The following is a 15,205-nucleotide window of genomic DNA, read 5'->3' on the forward strand; positions in this document are numbered from 1 at the left end:
TCTAAAATAAGTAATGAAGAAGCCTTTGTTAGATGTCTTGTTTACACTGCGAATAAATGGCATGTCACATTGTACAATAATTCAACACATATTACGAGCCTTTGCAACAGGTATTTATATTGATCAAAACGGTATCGTGTGACGTAGCTGTTTGTAACTCCGTACTTACCCGCGTGGGTTGCCTTCCTTTAGACAGAATAATCCCTGCGATATATATTTTTTGTGAAAGAGTACGATCTGTGGCGAGGGGGGGGGGGAGGGGCGTGTCTAACACAAAAAGGACGCTCTCCCTCCCTCCTTCCCTCTCTCTCTCTCTCTCTATTCACCTGTCTATCTATCTCTCTATCTATCTAAATCTATCTTTCTGTGTGCGTTTGGCAATATTCGTAAGCTGGTTGAAATGTGCTTCTGTTGTTTATTTTGTGAGAATAATTATTATTTTGTTAATACTATTTGTAATTATAACAACTGAAGTTCATATTATTCTGGATTCACGAACTCATGACGTAACACATTGTGTTATCAATTTAATATGAACTTGAATTCTTATATAACACCTATTAATATTACGCATCAACTTACTTGGGAAAATCTACGCGGTTGTAAGCTAAACGGCGTTTCAAACACGTGCGTATTTTAAATGATATTTATTAAACTCGTTAAATAATACCGTATGCCAATTGCTTCCAGCAGCATTGCGCATATTAAATGCAAACATTCTTGGCGTATATTTTTTATTTAATAATAACTAGCGCGACCAATATAAAATTCTATACGTACTTAGGTATTTCCCGTATTTAATTATTCTCGCGACAGCTCATTACCCCTACACACATAGTAATGATCTAACAAGATGGATGAAAATTCATGGTTCGTAATTTTTTTTAATGGTTCGTAAAGTACACACACCACTTCAATAGTCATGGCACACTGCACACGTACATAAACCACTCTAGTCGTATTTCACATTTAAAACGTTAACTGTAATAAAGGCATGATTAATATATATATATATATATATATATATATATATATATATATATATATATATATATATATATATATATATATATATATATATATATATATATATATATATATATAATGTAATATGCATATTGCCAACGATAACACGTGCCTACATACAGCTATATTACCACAACAAATATATAATGTAATAACCATATTGACGACGATCACGTGATAGAAACATACATGATCTATTTCATCTTTTCTTCAATACTTATGGCAGGGGTGCACAACCCCCGCCCCCGGCCCGCTAACGTGTTATGTCCGGCCCTCAGGGCAAATTAAAACAACACAGAAATCTAGCCCGTGAACAGTAATTATATTAAAGAAATTAGTGTTTGCGGCCCTCGAGTTGTCTTCGAAAATGCAATTTGGCCCTTGCCCGAAAAAGGTTGTGCACCCCATGTTCGATAAATCAACCCCACAATTCTGTGTTGATTCTGATGACGATGTTGTGGGCGTGATGTCACCTGTTCATTAATATGTGCAATTTTGCTGCATGCAAATCATTCCGGAACAAACCCGCGTACACTTTAGATATATACAGGTACTTGGTAATAACCATATCAAGCGAGAAATTCAAAATGGCCACAGGACAGATAGTTGTGCTATTCCAGGTGGATTTACAAGTCACCAAACATATGATTTGCTCAGGAAATATAATCTACATGTCACCAAAAGAACCCTTCAGCCGACGGTAGGTGCACAGCCACGAGAAATACCAGTAAATGTATAACATGTACACCGATGTGTGCAGCCAAATATGCATGCAGATAATTGCAGCTGTTAATAAATAGGTGATATCAGCCCCTCGCCTGAAAATCAATATCATCACGGGTAAAGGGCTGATTTATCGGCCTAGTGCACCCCTGACTTGCGGTGTTCACCTTGAGCAATTCATTTAACATTCACGTATATTCTAATGCGTGTTAACATTCAAAACAATGGATTTTCACTTTTTTTTCTCTCTTCAAATTCAACATTTATGATAACAACGTGCATATTATAAACAATGCTATCTTAATTCCAGTCACAAAACCCAATGCAATAATAGTCTTGTCACACGTGTATTTATAAGCACCATTGCAAAGACGTCGATGCGAATAATGCAGTCTTCAGATAATGTTCACTTTACACCCAATACCTCAGTCAAAATGCAGATTAAGGCTACCAAACAGGAACTCGATATGCAATCATTAACACCGATCTGCCCTCTAGTTTTGTTCCAACCAGTGACCTAACAAATTGGTTAGGAATACGTGTCACAATTATATCTTCCGTATTTGCGGTTCAAGAAGCAATAAATACAACACTGAGATATACAAGACGTTTTAATGCAGATGTTATTTACTCATGTTTTAGGTTGAATACATAGGTATGTATTCAAAGTTGATGGGAAGCATTACACTATATCTCAAGACTGCCATGCATGTAAATACTAAATCAAGAAGATTATGTTAACATCCAGAATGACAAAAAGTTAAGAATATGGCTGTCTTAAATCAATAAAGAAATAGTAGAATGGTGCATTACTTGATACCAGGGAATTATAAATCCCATGGGTATATTTTTCAGAACTCATTCTCGGGTCAAATAAAGTAGTCAAAAAAGTTTTGATTTGAGTTCTAATTATTAATGAAACTTAGATCGAATGATTTTAAATAAATAATGGATATTAAATAATTTATCTTCAGTGTAAGGAAATGATACACATCAACAAGTGATGAGCAGTACGTTTTATAGCATTATGTTTACAAATGTTTTAACTGTTGATTGTGTATACACACATACAATTGATAGTCACCGTTTTCCAGGAAGATTTAAATATTGTACAATGGTTTGGTTTGGTTAAGCATTTACAGCACAGCAACATATGCAGTATATTTAGTTTTGAAGAAGTTGAAGTAAAACCGCTTTTATCTAGGCCAGCAAGGACACACCCACGGTAAACGACCCTAGCTGATCAGCTAAGATGCTAGGGTTCAAAGCCTGCATGGTGGCGAGTCCGGCATAATAACTACTGAGCCAACGCGGCTTCTGCCTCAGTCTGGTCGCCTCTACCTCAAATCGGTTGCATATGCCTCAGTTTGGTAGCAGCTGCCTCACTTTGGCTGCCTCTTACTAGTTGCAGGAGAACGCATCAGGACTAGTCTACACAAAGAGCCCACGGGGTTAGCATAAACATGGGCCTTTTCTTTAATGTAAATATATCACCAGTGCAAATAATTTAGCTTACAAACTAAACATGGGATTAATAACGTTTTTGCATGGAAATTTCTTTTGAACCTTAGAAAACATGCGCCATGGATATGCCTTCTGATATTAAGTTATTGCGACTACCACGAAACTCTGAGGTATGAACCGATTAAAGCCGTTCAAGTTCTTTCACACGATTAAAGGGGTATTTAAAAAAAAATGTCAAGACTTTTCAAGGCTCTTCATATTTCATAGCTAAAGTCAGCGATGGGATGAATCAATAATCACCATTAGGATTGGCGTCATTTATCGGCGTATCAATCGACAAGTTTTACACTTCAATTACACTGTCAGGAACTCCACAGTACATATAATCCGTGTATTGCGTACACGATGGTCTTCTGATAGGAGAATCACTCCGTACTGATAACTAATTGCTGTGCTTTGAATGCCAATTAACGTTGGGGGGATTATTTATTTAGAAAATGTCAAATAATGTCACTGAGTATGAAGGTCATTTAACAGAGTTGAATGCTATGTGTATATTTAAAACATGTCACTCAAAAGAAGGAGTCAAGGCCCATTTTGAACAATGTACACCCACCTCTGTTCATATTACACTTGTTTGGAATATATACATATATATATATATATATATATATATATATATATATATATATATATATATATATATATATATATATATATATATATATATATATATATATATATATATATATAATGAAGAAATAGGGATAGACAGACAGACACACAAACACACACATTATATCGGCACATTGTACCAAAAGCTCCCATCTTTAAAGACTATCTTCCATAACACAAATAAAAATGTACAGGATTGTTGATGGAACTTGTCTAAATATTTTCTATTCTTGTATCCCAAAATTTCGGATTAACAGAGGATATTGTATGTGCTAGATAAGAACATCAAGCAATCTGAACATAATGTCCGATGCGGAAAATCCGAGTTTTCCTATTAATATATTTACTGGAATTAGGGGGACCCCAGATGTCCGAGTGGTCTAAGGCGCTCATCTTTTTACGGATCACTATCATCTCACCCTCTGTCCGCGTGGGTTCGAATCTCGGGCTCGGCCAATATGTGAGAAAACTTGCCAGTAGCTTTCCGTGGTTCTTACTGAGGGTTTCCCGGGTTCTTCCTCCACCAGCAAAACTGGTTGCCATGTGTAGCCGATTTTGCGAAATGGCGTTAAGCCCCAAACAACAACAATTACAATTATAACTTTGAACATCAAATCTTTCAATTGCTTTTGACAAGTTCATTCAATAGAAAACAATACTCCAGAATAATCGTGATAAAGTTAAAATTGTAATACTTTTTTACAACAAATAATTTTTCATACTTCTTAAGTACCGCTTTTGGGGCCCCAGGTGGCCGATTGGTCTAAGGCGCTCGCCTTTACACATCACTGTGTGTGCTAGAGTCTCGGGCTCGGTAAACAGCTTAGACAGCTTGCCAGTAGCTTCCCGTGGGTCGGTGGTCCTTTCCGTGGTTCTCCTCCACCAAATAGTGTGGCTGCTATGTATAGACTATCATGTGCAGAAAAATGGCGTTAAACCCATAACAATCAACCCTCCACCTAACAACCGTTTGAATTATTCATGCTAACAGAAAGACGCCATTTAACACAAAACAATACAGAGGCTGAACAATACGAATCTTTCGAGTGCATGGAACTATAATGAATATTCGACAGAACGGTGAAATCAGCAGGCTACTCTTCGATCGATCTATGTCACTGTCTCCTTTTAACACAAATTATAGTCTCGGAGAAAGGTGACAACGTAAGCTTGAGGAAGGAGCTTGTTACCTGACTGTTTCACACAATACAAAACATGAGATAATGTGGGTGTGCATTTTATAAGATGTTGACTTTATTTGCTCATGAATACATTACCCATTTGAAACTGTCGATGATAATACTCTATTATGTTTAAACAGAAAGTAAAAATTCTGATCATAGAGACTAATAAAGACTGTGAAAATTATATATTTCTAAGTCAATTTTGTCCCACTAGAATATCAAGTTCTCAGCATGCAGGTATGATTTTGACACACAAAGTTTTGTATAATACTGGAGCCTTCAGATTTACTTTTTAATATCCTCGAAATGGTGTTTATAATTTATTTTTACGACATGGTGAGACCTTTGACTTAAAAGCATAATTGAAGTGTAATTAAAATTAATTATGATTTATCAGTACACACACACACACACACACACACACACACATATATATATATATATATATATATATATATTTTTTTTTTTTTTCTTTCTTTTTTTCTTTCTTTTTAAGATTACAAAGTCCCGACGTAAAACTCAGTAAATGTATGGAAAAACAACTTTTATTAGAAACAGAAGCATATCTGAAAATTCACTAATACATCTTGTTCATCTTTGAGTCCAAAATATTGTTAAATAGTGCCACAGTCACGTTACAACAGGAAAAAAACATTACAGGTAGATGATGTGGTAATGCAGATTCTCCAACCAAATGAGCAAATGACCGACACATGACGACGAAACAGAAGAAGGATAATCAACCAAATTAAGAGATATCAAATCAAAGAAGACATGGAAATTTAAATGAAAGGAAACACAACGATTGAGATTATTAAATTTAGTTCAATTTAAACGTATTTTATAACCATACATATAGCTTATTTGACAAAGGATAGAAACTAAAGGTTCATCTCCATTGTACAAAACATGATCACGTGGACAGTAAAACATATTCACTAAAGTAATTAAAAGATTAAGCATGGCACATATCAATTAAAACAAAGAAACTGTGCGCAATATAAAACAGAATCCAGATAAGTAGTGAATAAAAAAGGAAAAGGAAATGGCGGATTTAGGACACAGTTATTTTCCTTACATATTACCAATATTATTTGTCCTTCAATACATGCATATAGTATTCTATAAAAATTGCCGTTGTTACGTGAAACACGCACAATAGTACCAATCTGGAAGCAAATTCATTAATTACTTTGTAGATCGTATCTTGTGATCGCTGTAACGAGGCCTGGAATGAGCTAATACCTAATTTAATTAGAAGCCGGTACAATTCCATATCTATAAAGACAATTTGACAGTACATACAGTGAACAAATAACAATTTAAAAAGTCTTACTGAACTTCATATACACAGGACATTATTGTCACGGAGTTGTATTTAGTAAAACGCTTATGCATTTATTTATCAACGAAAATGAATTCGGGTTTCTTTGCCGCGTACATGTTTGTTTGAGGGGGGTTAATTTTCACCTGTGGTTATTTACTAACAACAATAAGTTCGGTTTACCCATTACTGCGCGAGCAACGTGACTACAGTGACAACCCCGATTACTTAGGTGTTCTGGTCGAGGATTTTTGTAATGACCGTTACTTAAAGAGTCTAATCCATTATTACAATAAAACGAGTTTTGTCATGAGGCTGTCCACTTTTCAGGAGCAATCTTCAGCTGTAGAACTGTTTTTGTGACAGAGAAGCGTGGGACTCCGTGGTGTTTTGCGTAAACCGTATGCTGCGGTCGATAGTGACGTTGATGCAGAAGAAGGTATTAATTTACTCGCACGAAAGGAACATCGCTCGGCCATTTGCGTAGGTCGTGAAAAAAAAAACTCGGAAGCTGTTGTATGAATAAACTTCATCAGTTTGATGTGTTTGGTGATTCGCCTCTGGTGGAGTGCAACGCATGTCACGCTAGCAAAGGCTGAGATTGTTCTGCTTGTGACTTAAGTCTCCCTCCGCCACCATATTGTTCCATGTGAACCAAAGTAGTTCAGAACAAAGTTTTCAATGGCAACATCCAAAGCATTTTTTTACGACCTGGCGGAAATGGCCAAACGATATTCCGATAGTTACTCGCAGTGAGTGACCAAAGCTTCGAGACCATCGGGTTTGCAAGGATTATCTTGAGGAATCGTTTGACACACTGGGAGGGGAGGGACGTGCGTGGTGGTTTTTGAACATTTGACGAGAACAGCGGAACTTTATCCACAGCCTTGCCAATCTTAGTAATTTTGGAACTATTTGAAATTAAGTCAGAATTATAGGTGAAATGAATCTAATAATGCTTTTCAAGCAATAGATAAACACCGAGTAAATCATCTCTTCAAATGAAAGAATACCAATTTGGTTCTGATTGGTTAATACCAGAAATGAGGTCAATACTTAAGGTATGGATAGTTATGAATCTTCACAGCAGAAAAACTGGTAAGAAGCGCACACACTGAAACAGTCAGCACACAAATCGGTCCACTGGTAAACTTTAGCGGGTTCAAGGACCAAATTCTTTAATATTTTCTAAAATCTCTGGTATGTTCAAACTCATGCAGGACGAATACGGTGTGGGTGGGTGAGTGGTTATGGAGAAACCACGCTTCTTCTAAGAACGAAATAAACGACTCGCATATAATTTGGACATAGAAAAGGGGATAAATCAACCCAAGAACACTATCAACTTCCAACAAAATTAAACAACTAAAATTATAACGTGAATTGTATCTTGCGATGTTAGTCGTAAAGCCTTCAGTGGGACAGTAAACAAAAAATCACTACCAGGTATATTTCTTTGTCAGTACAGAACGAATGACGGTAAGGATACTCAGAAATATGACTTTAAAATGTGATGTAGCCTACAGAATTTAGAAGACACAGCGTTCGACACACCATTCATGGACTACTGTATGTATGTATGTATGTATGTATGTATGTATGTATGTATGTATGTATGTATGTATGTATGTATGTATGTATGTATGTATGTATGTATGTATGTATGTATTCTAATTATAAAGACCTCAGCATGACAGGGCTAAATGGTAACAACCAAAGAAAAAGTTCGAAAAGTTGTAAAACTGAAAAATTGCACAAATACTTTATTAAAATAAAGCCTTCCAAAGAAATGTAAACATGAAATACAATCGGATCAAACAAAAACATCTGCTAATTAAATACACGTTATTTGTACTTTGATGGCAAATATGAACAGAGCCATATTTTCCCCCTAAAATGGTGTACACTCGCATTATTATGCAACAAACGTTAGTCACAGAGACCTTAAATCGTACTGTACTTAAAATACTTATTTGGGTCAGACAAAAATAAGTGCACCTCACCATGTAATAAAAGATACGTCTATGTTTATGTTTATATTAGGTGTAATTTTTGTGAAACTGAAAAAATATAACTCATTCGACTGGTTTTATAAGTTATTATCTAATCAGCAGTTATAGAACGTACTCAGTATATAACCATATTTGCGCTTGGACCATGAAACAACATCGCCCTCAGATACTCAAATACATGTGTAATATAAATACGTATCTGTTTTCTTACGGACACGTGTACTTACGGACACGTGTACTTACGGACAAGTGTACTTACGGACACGTGTACTTACGGACAAGTGTACTTACGGACAAGTGTACTTACGGACACGTGTACTTACGGACAAGTGTACTTACGGACACGTGCACTTACGGACAAGTGTATAAGGTTTATACGAATTTCATTTCTATTGCCAATATGATTCACTCGTACATCATACATTTATATTTAACTCCACGTGTTATACATGCAAAAAAAGCCCCCAAAACCCCAACAAAACAAGGAATTCGTTATTAATTTAAAACCATTTAATACGAGCATTCGGAACCTATTCCACATGGGATTTGTTATTAATTTATAGTCATCTGATAAAAGTGTTAGGAACTTGTTAAAATGTAATTTTATCAGTACTCATAAATACAGTTAATCATTGCAAATTTACATGCAGACAAAACCGTTCGATCAATTGAAACGGGTATTCTTTACGAACCATTTTAGGATGAAGATAAGAAGAAAAAAATCACCAAGTATGCGGGAAAGTACATAAAACTTTATAACAATAATTTCCTCCGATTATGTACAAAGCTAGGAGCTACAAACAGAGGTTCTTGTGAAGCCACAACGTATCCCTCTGGTACGTGCTTAATCAGGAATGTATCAATGCATGTGTGTGTAGGCTAATGCCGTCTTTAATCAACCACATATCAGGCCGGTAGATAAACCTTGGATCGATTCGTTTACATTTTATTACTGTACATGTCTAGCGTATATACAATCTAAATAAAGAACCTAAATAAATGTAATATACAACCGGCCTATATTGTACAGTCGTATACGTTTATTATAAATAGGATTTGATTCTACTGACTTCGAAGCATGACTCTGTATCAGGACTGTTGAATTCATTTAAATTTTAAACGTAAATAGGATATGTTAAATCAAATCAAAGAGTAAATAAAAAAGCACAGTACGACTGTGCAACTGTCTTACTGTTGTATGTTACATTATTCTTTTGGACCCTATCACGGGATTTCACTTAACACCATTTCTCTTTAAGCCATCATATGTGAATGATTAATGTCACATTTTCTATAGTTTTCGCTTTCTCATTTATATATAACAGAACGTGTGTACACGGCGGAACAGCATCCTAACTAAAAGCTTTTCAACTATTCAACCAGTTATTGCACAATTGATTGCTGTCGATTTTCGCAGAGGTGTGATTTACTATATAGCGTTTCAAATTATAAACTTATGTCTTTTTGGGTCAATAAATATAACCAGTTCTGTTTTCTTTCAGGTTTTGCAAAATGGAGAATCCACATGAGAGTATCGACCCTGAATGGCCCAAGACCAACCTAGTTCATGCTGAAACTGGGGATCAAACCCAATATATCAAGTATGTTTATCTTTGCATATCACCACTACACTATCTACACCAAAATTGTGTTTTGCTTTATTATTTGTATACCTACCTCAATTCTTATCAATTCCAACTTTTTAAGTTTCCGGCGAGGCTCTTCGACTGCTTGAGCACTGCGGCAACAACAGGTACCCCACATTATGTTTCCGAAATTCGAAAAAGCACCATTAGCTATTGTAAGTATGCTAAATGTCGTCATAACAATCCAGGTTTCCGGCTTGAGTATGGTGTTATTGGTATACACCACTATTGTTGTCAACAGCAAGGCACAAATCCAGATTGTCTCTTGAAACAGAATAATCTTCTGGATTGTCTTTCCTTGAGTCACAAGCTGATATTGCCAAACGTTTGGCTGAGAAGAATTAATCCGGTTATTGAATTTCCACAATTTAAGTGCACTTATAAAACAACAAATTGTTGCAGCCACCAGTACAACCCACCATATGCAGACAATTAATGCACCATACGCAGAACCGTGATCAGATTTATTCCGGATTGGGAAACAGTCTACGGTGTATGGTGACACTTTGTCAAATATTTCCATTGGAATATTGGGAAGACACGATAGGGTGATAGAAATGAGAATCTGTGGTGTGAAAATGAGAAGGAAGACATTGCGGTGAAAATCTGAAAGTTGTTCGGATTTTCCTGGATTCTGTATGCACAACAAAATAATCCCAGCAATCAAGAAGGCACATACGCTCTCGAATACACCCAAAAGAAGAAAAAATCCAGAGGCTTCACAAATTGAACGAATTCCAGTTTTATAATATGACCAAAATAAAATAAGACCTACCCCTATAATTGCATGTGACACATCCAGTACCAGTAGAAAATATTTCCAGAGTTTTGGATTAGAGAAGTCCTTTAACAGCTTTGATACCAACGCGGTGACATTAGCGACTATACCGAGAGCGGTTAATACTATTACTGCGATATCTACAGCCGAATTCGACTCAGCCATAGTATACCACTTCGTTCGGTCGCAGTTGGAATCCAGCCATGAATCAATCATCTATTCATGTCATTGTGCCTCGCACAGGTAAATTTGGTACGGGCGACCAATCCGAGTATTGTTTATCAAGCATAATAGGTGGAGATACGTTTAACTGAACCCATAGTTTGAATCGTCAGTGCATATCTCTCATTCTGTGTTTGAACTGATATTTTCTATCTGAACGCTCACATTTCTCGTGTCCATCTTCTCTCTGAAATATAAAAAAAATTCAACAAAAATTGGCTCATGGTCAAATTCAATACAATTGATGGTAAATAAATTACAAGAACTGTATATAAGAGAAAGTAAATAAAGTTGGAACGGAAAGAATTTAATAGCTCTCCGGTGGAGTTACATAATATCATCTATAAATGTATTCACTGTTAGATTGTATCTTTACAGCTATATAGCATATGTTCGCACAACCACGATTTAAAAGAGAGGCTTTTTTGTGCTGATTATTATTACTAGAGGGTAGTCAAATAAATGACAATGGCCATATGCTAATAGTCCTCGTGAAAATGAACGTTTGTGGTAACCCAAAATGCACACATGAATTTTTATTAGTCAATTTAACCTGCATAGAAAATGTTACCCTTTTAGTAGCATGACATCTTAACCAGCTGTAGTGAACATTTGGTCATCTATTTTTAAGTATAAGTCTGTATGGCAGCATATTATTTTCCAGAATTACCATTCTTAAAGTACAAGAAAAACAAGCTTTGTTTATAAACTTTAAATCTCTGAAAAGTTTCCATTAAAGTTGTCAGTACAAAGGAGTATAAGAAGAAAGCTCGATTTCTCAACTTCTCCAAATTTTTTCGTAAAGCAGTGCTGTCCAACCTTTTTTGACACGATGGGACACTGAAAAATGTTTTTCTTGAAGCCAAAGGAACGACTATATAGCTGCTCGAGCTCTGGCGGGCCATTTAAAATCAGCCCGCGGGCCGCGGGTTGGACAGCACTGTCGTAGAGGATGCAATGGACAAGTTTATTCTGTCTTGTACTCCCTTCGTGTAAAAATAAAAAAAGTACGATAATAGGTTAATTATGTTAATTACTGTAATAGGTTAATTATCTTAATTACTGTGCTGCTTTTAAGCATCGAACTTTATAGCTAGGGCTATAAAAAAAAGCTAAGCAGGAAGTATTTGTTGAGCATTTTAATGGTCCCTGGTTTGATACTCGATATTGTCATGTTCTACAGTTCTTCAGAATGGCTGGTCGTTCCAATATAAACCTGTCAAAGTACAGATTTACATTTTTTTAAAAAAATATGTATGTACCTGTTCAATCGTACAAAGAGAGGAAAGATCACATCCGAAAATATAACATATATATGTATATATATATATATATATATATATATATATATATATATATATATATATATATATATATATATATATATATATATATATATATATATATATATATATATATATATATATATAATTTATAGACTCCTCGGCAATAATTGTGGATATTAATGTATGACTGATACGTGTGTGAATGTTTTTGAATTTTTAACGTAACTTCAGAAATGTTATCCATATCGCTATGATGCCTGTAGTGCCAGTTTATGGAGATGTCTTGTACCGGGGCATCAGGCCGCAGACATGTGACATCATGTCCAACCCACACACATTATCATGACACCAGACCGACCTGTCCTAACACTAACCTCTTAATGCTGAGCACCAAGCGAGGCAGATGTTGGTACCATTTGTATAAGTCTTTGGTATGACTCGGCCAGGGTTTAACCAACGACCTCCCACATCCAAGACGGACACTCGAACCACTTAGGCCACCGGAGCGGTTTCAAGACTGATACACTCATTTTGGAAGACATCAGCGTTGTTACACCACTTCACGGCAACATTTCTTCATGTCTATGACACGATGAAAAATCGCAGATTAAATTTTAAACATTAAGAGTACCTTTCCATACATAGTTTAAATCCACAAGGCATATTTCAACACAACGCATCTATTTGGAATATAACTGCGGTATTGCGCATGTCACTTTCCATTGTTGTCTCCACATAGTAGAATGTTTTGGTTTCTGAATGAACCAATGTCGCTGTAATGTGATCTATTGGTCAGCATACTGCACGTATTACATCAACAATTAAAGATTATGCAGATGTGCAAATGCGGTCAGGTGGAAGACAAATATGTATGAAGAAGACAGAAGAAATGCATTTTTAATGTCTGACAATCTTTCCCCTTTCCCCCGTCCGAATTTGTTAGCTGAACCAATATTAAATAAGCTTAAGAGAAAATGTCCCTTCGTACGTTCTTTTCCATTTTTCCACAAGGTTTTAGAGTGTACTAAAGTTGTTTAGCTACGGTACATAACTAATAATTTTAGTGTTACATAGGCCAAGATCGGCTGGATATCCATATTTTACTGAATTTTCTACGAAATTAATTTGATATGATATGTATCCTATCTTTATTCAAATCTGCCCAGTGTGTAGACGCGACTGCTGTCCTATTTTTATGATACTCCGCCCAAAATGTGGACGTGATTACTGTCCTATCTTTTTCAAATTCTGCCAAATATGTAGAGGTGATTACTGTCCTATTAGGACAGAATTGTTTAGTAAAAGTAATAAGATTGAAATTTCTCTAAATTGTATTAAAAATAAAAAATTTTAATTAAATTATATTGAAAGTAATTTTCTATTAAAATATATTGAAATTAAATCCATTTATTTCGGTATTACAATTATATACTATTTAATAAAGATTGCGCCCTTATGAGCAAACGGCAAAACTCTCTATACATTTCCCTTGTATCATAAGTCAGCAAAAAAAAGCTACACCCGGTATGTTGTGTAGATAGATGAACTAGACAAATTCCAAAGATTCTTTCTAAATGGGTAAATGAGCTGATCTGGCAGAATTGTCAACCTAATGACGTACATAGACCCTGACGATAGTTTGTAAGAAATGATAAAGCCTCACTTTGACGTATGACCATATTTGGATACTTCCTAAGAAACTGGTATAAAAAGCGTCGGACTTGCGACCATCAGTCCATTTGTCGGAATCTCAAAGAGGCTTGTGTCGTTACAGGTAAGATTATCGTCTATGTACAATTTTTTTATTATATAGTATAAGGATTTTTAGTATTAAGATGTTAATATAACATCAGTACGTTGCAACATTGGATTATTTTAGTATTTCTCTACTATTCTTTAATATAATGTATTGGAAGTTTAATTGTTTGAAGAACTTATACTTACTTGTAATTATATTATTGGTTATAGTAAAAAAACGACTTTTGCTACCAACTTCATACTTACTAATAGTTAATTTAGAAACAAAATACTCTTTATATAATAGAGTTTGAAATGTTGATATTTTAGACTAAATTCAGGAAATATATTTCTATTAAATGATTGCGGTATTAGTCTGAAATATTGAATTTTAGATTATTTAGCTATCGTGAATTTATTCGATATTTAATTATCTGTATTGAATTTTAAAAGGCAGAAATAATACACATGTATGATGTTGGTAAGTGAAGGAATATCGTAGTTTTGTATGTATCTCTTATATTTTTAATTTAAGTTCACGAAGATTGATATTGGAGTGTTGATAATGGAATGTAATTTTTATACTGAGTATCTCAATAAAATAAGCCCATTCGTCGGAATCTCAAAGAGGCTTGTGTTGTTACAGCATCCCGAAGTACCCTCGCGTCGCCATATTCCCCAGATGTAGCCATATTTTCACCATCAAAGTGACATGTCTTTCAAGAAAGCTTGAACTTCTTCTTCTTCCTCCCCCCCCCCCGGGTCATGGGAAACATCATTACTAAGAGTTTATGAGACGAACAGTCTCGTAAAAGTCAAATTTTTATTACACTAGCCAAGACGTGGAAGTGATTACTGTCCTATCTTTATCAAACTCTCACAAATATGAAGACGCGATTACTGTCCTCTCTTTATTACACTGGCCAATACGTGGACGTGATCACTGTCCTATCTTTATCAAACTCTCACAAATATGAAGACGCGATTACTGTCTTCTCTTTATTACACTGGCCAATACGTGGACGTGATTACTGTCCGATCTTTATTAAATTCTGCCAATTAAGTAGACGCGATTACTCTCCTATATTAATTACACTCTGGCCAATACGTAAGTGCCACAACAAAAAA

The 15,205-nt window shown here is 35.4% G+C and overlaps 1 protein-coding gene across 1 annotated transcript in view; it reads right to left on the reverse strand.

The window, feature by feature from the left end:
- Nucleotides 1-15,205, reverse strand: part of LOC149805569 (uncharacterized) — a 71,281-nt gene that overhangs the window by 36,552 nt on the left and 19,524 nt on the right. The window contains exon 2 of the mRNA XM_089950192.1: nucleotides 10,086-11,241. Coding sequence (XP_089806318.1) covers nucleotides 10,086-11,048 — 963 coding nt within the window. The 5' untranslated portion in view covers nucleotides 11,049-11,241. The remainder of the gene's footprint in view (nucleotides 1-10,085; nucleotides 11,242-15,205) is intronic.

Source organism: Sinohyriopsis cumingii, chromosome 2, assembly GCF_028554795.1.
Source record: "Sinohyriopsis cumingii isolate HCF-2022 chromosome 2, ASM2855479v2, whole genome shotgun sequence".
Taxonomy (NCBI): Eukaryota; Metazoa; Mollusca; class Bivalvia; order Unionida; family Unionidae; genus Sinohyriopsis; species Sinohyriopsis cumingii.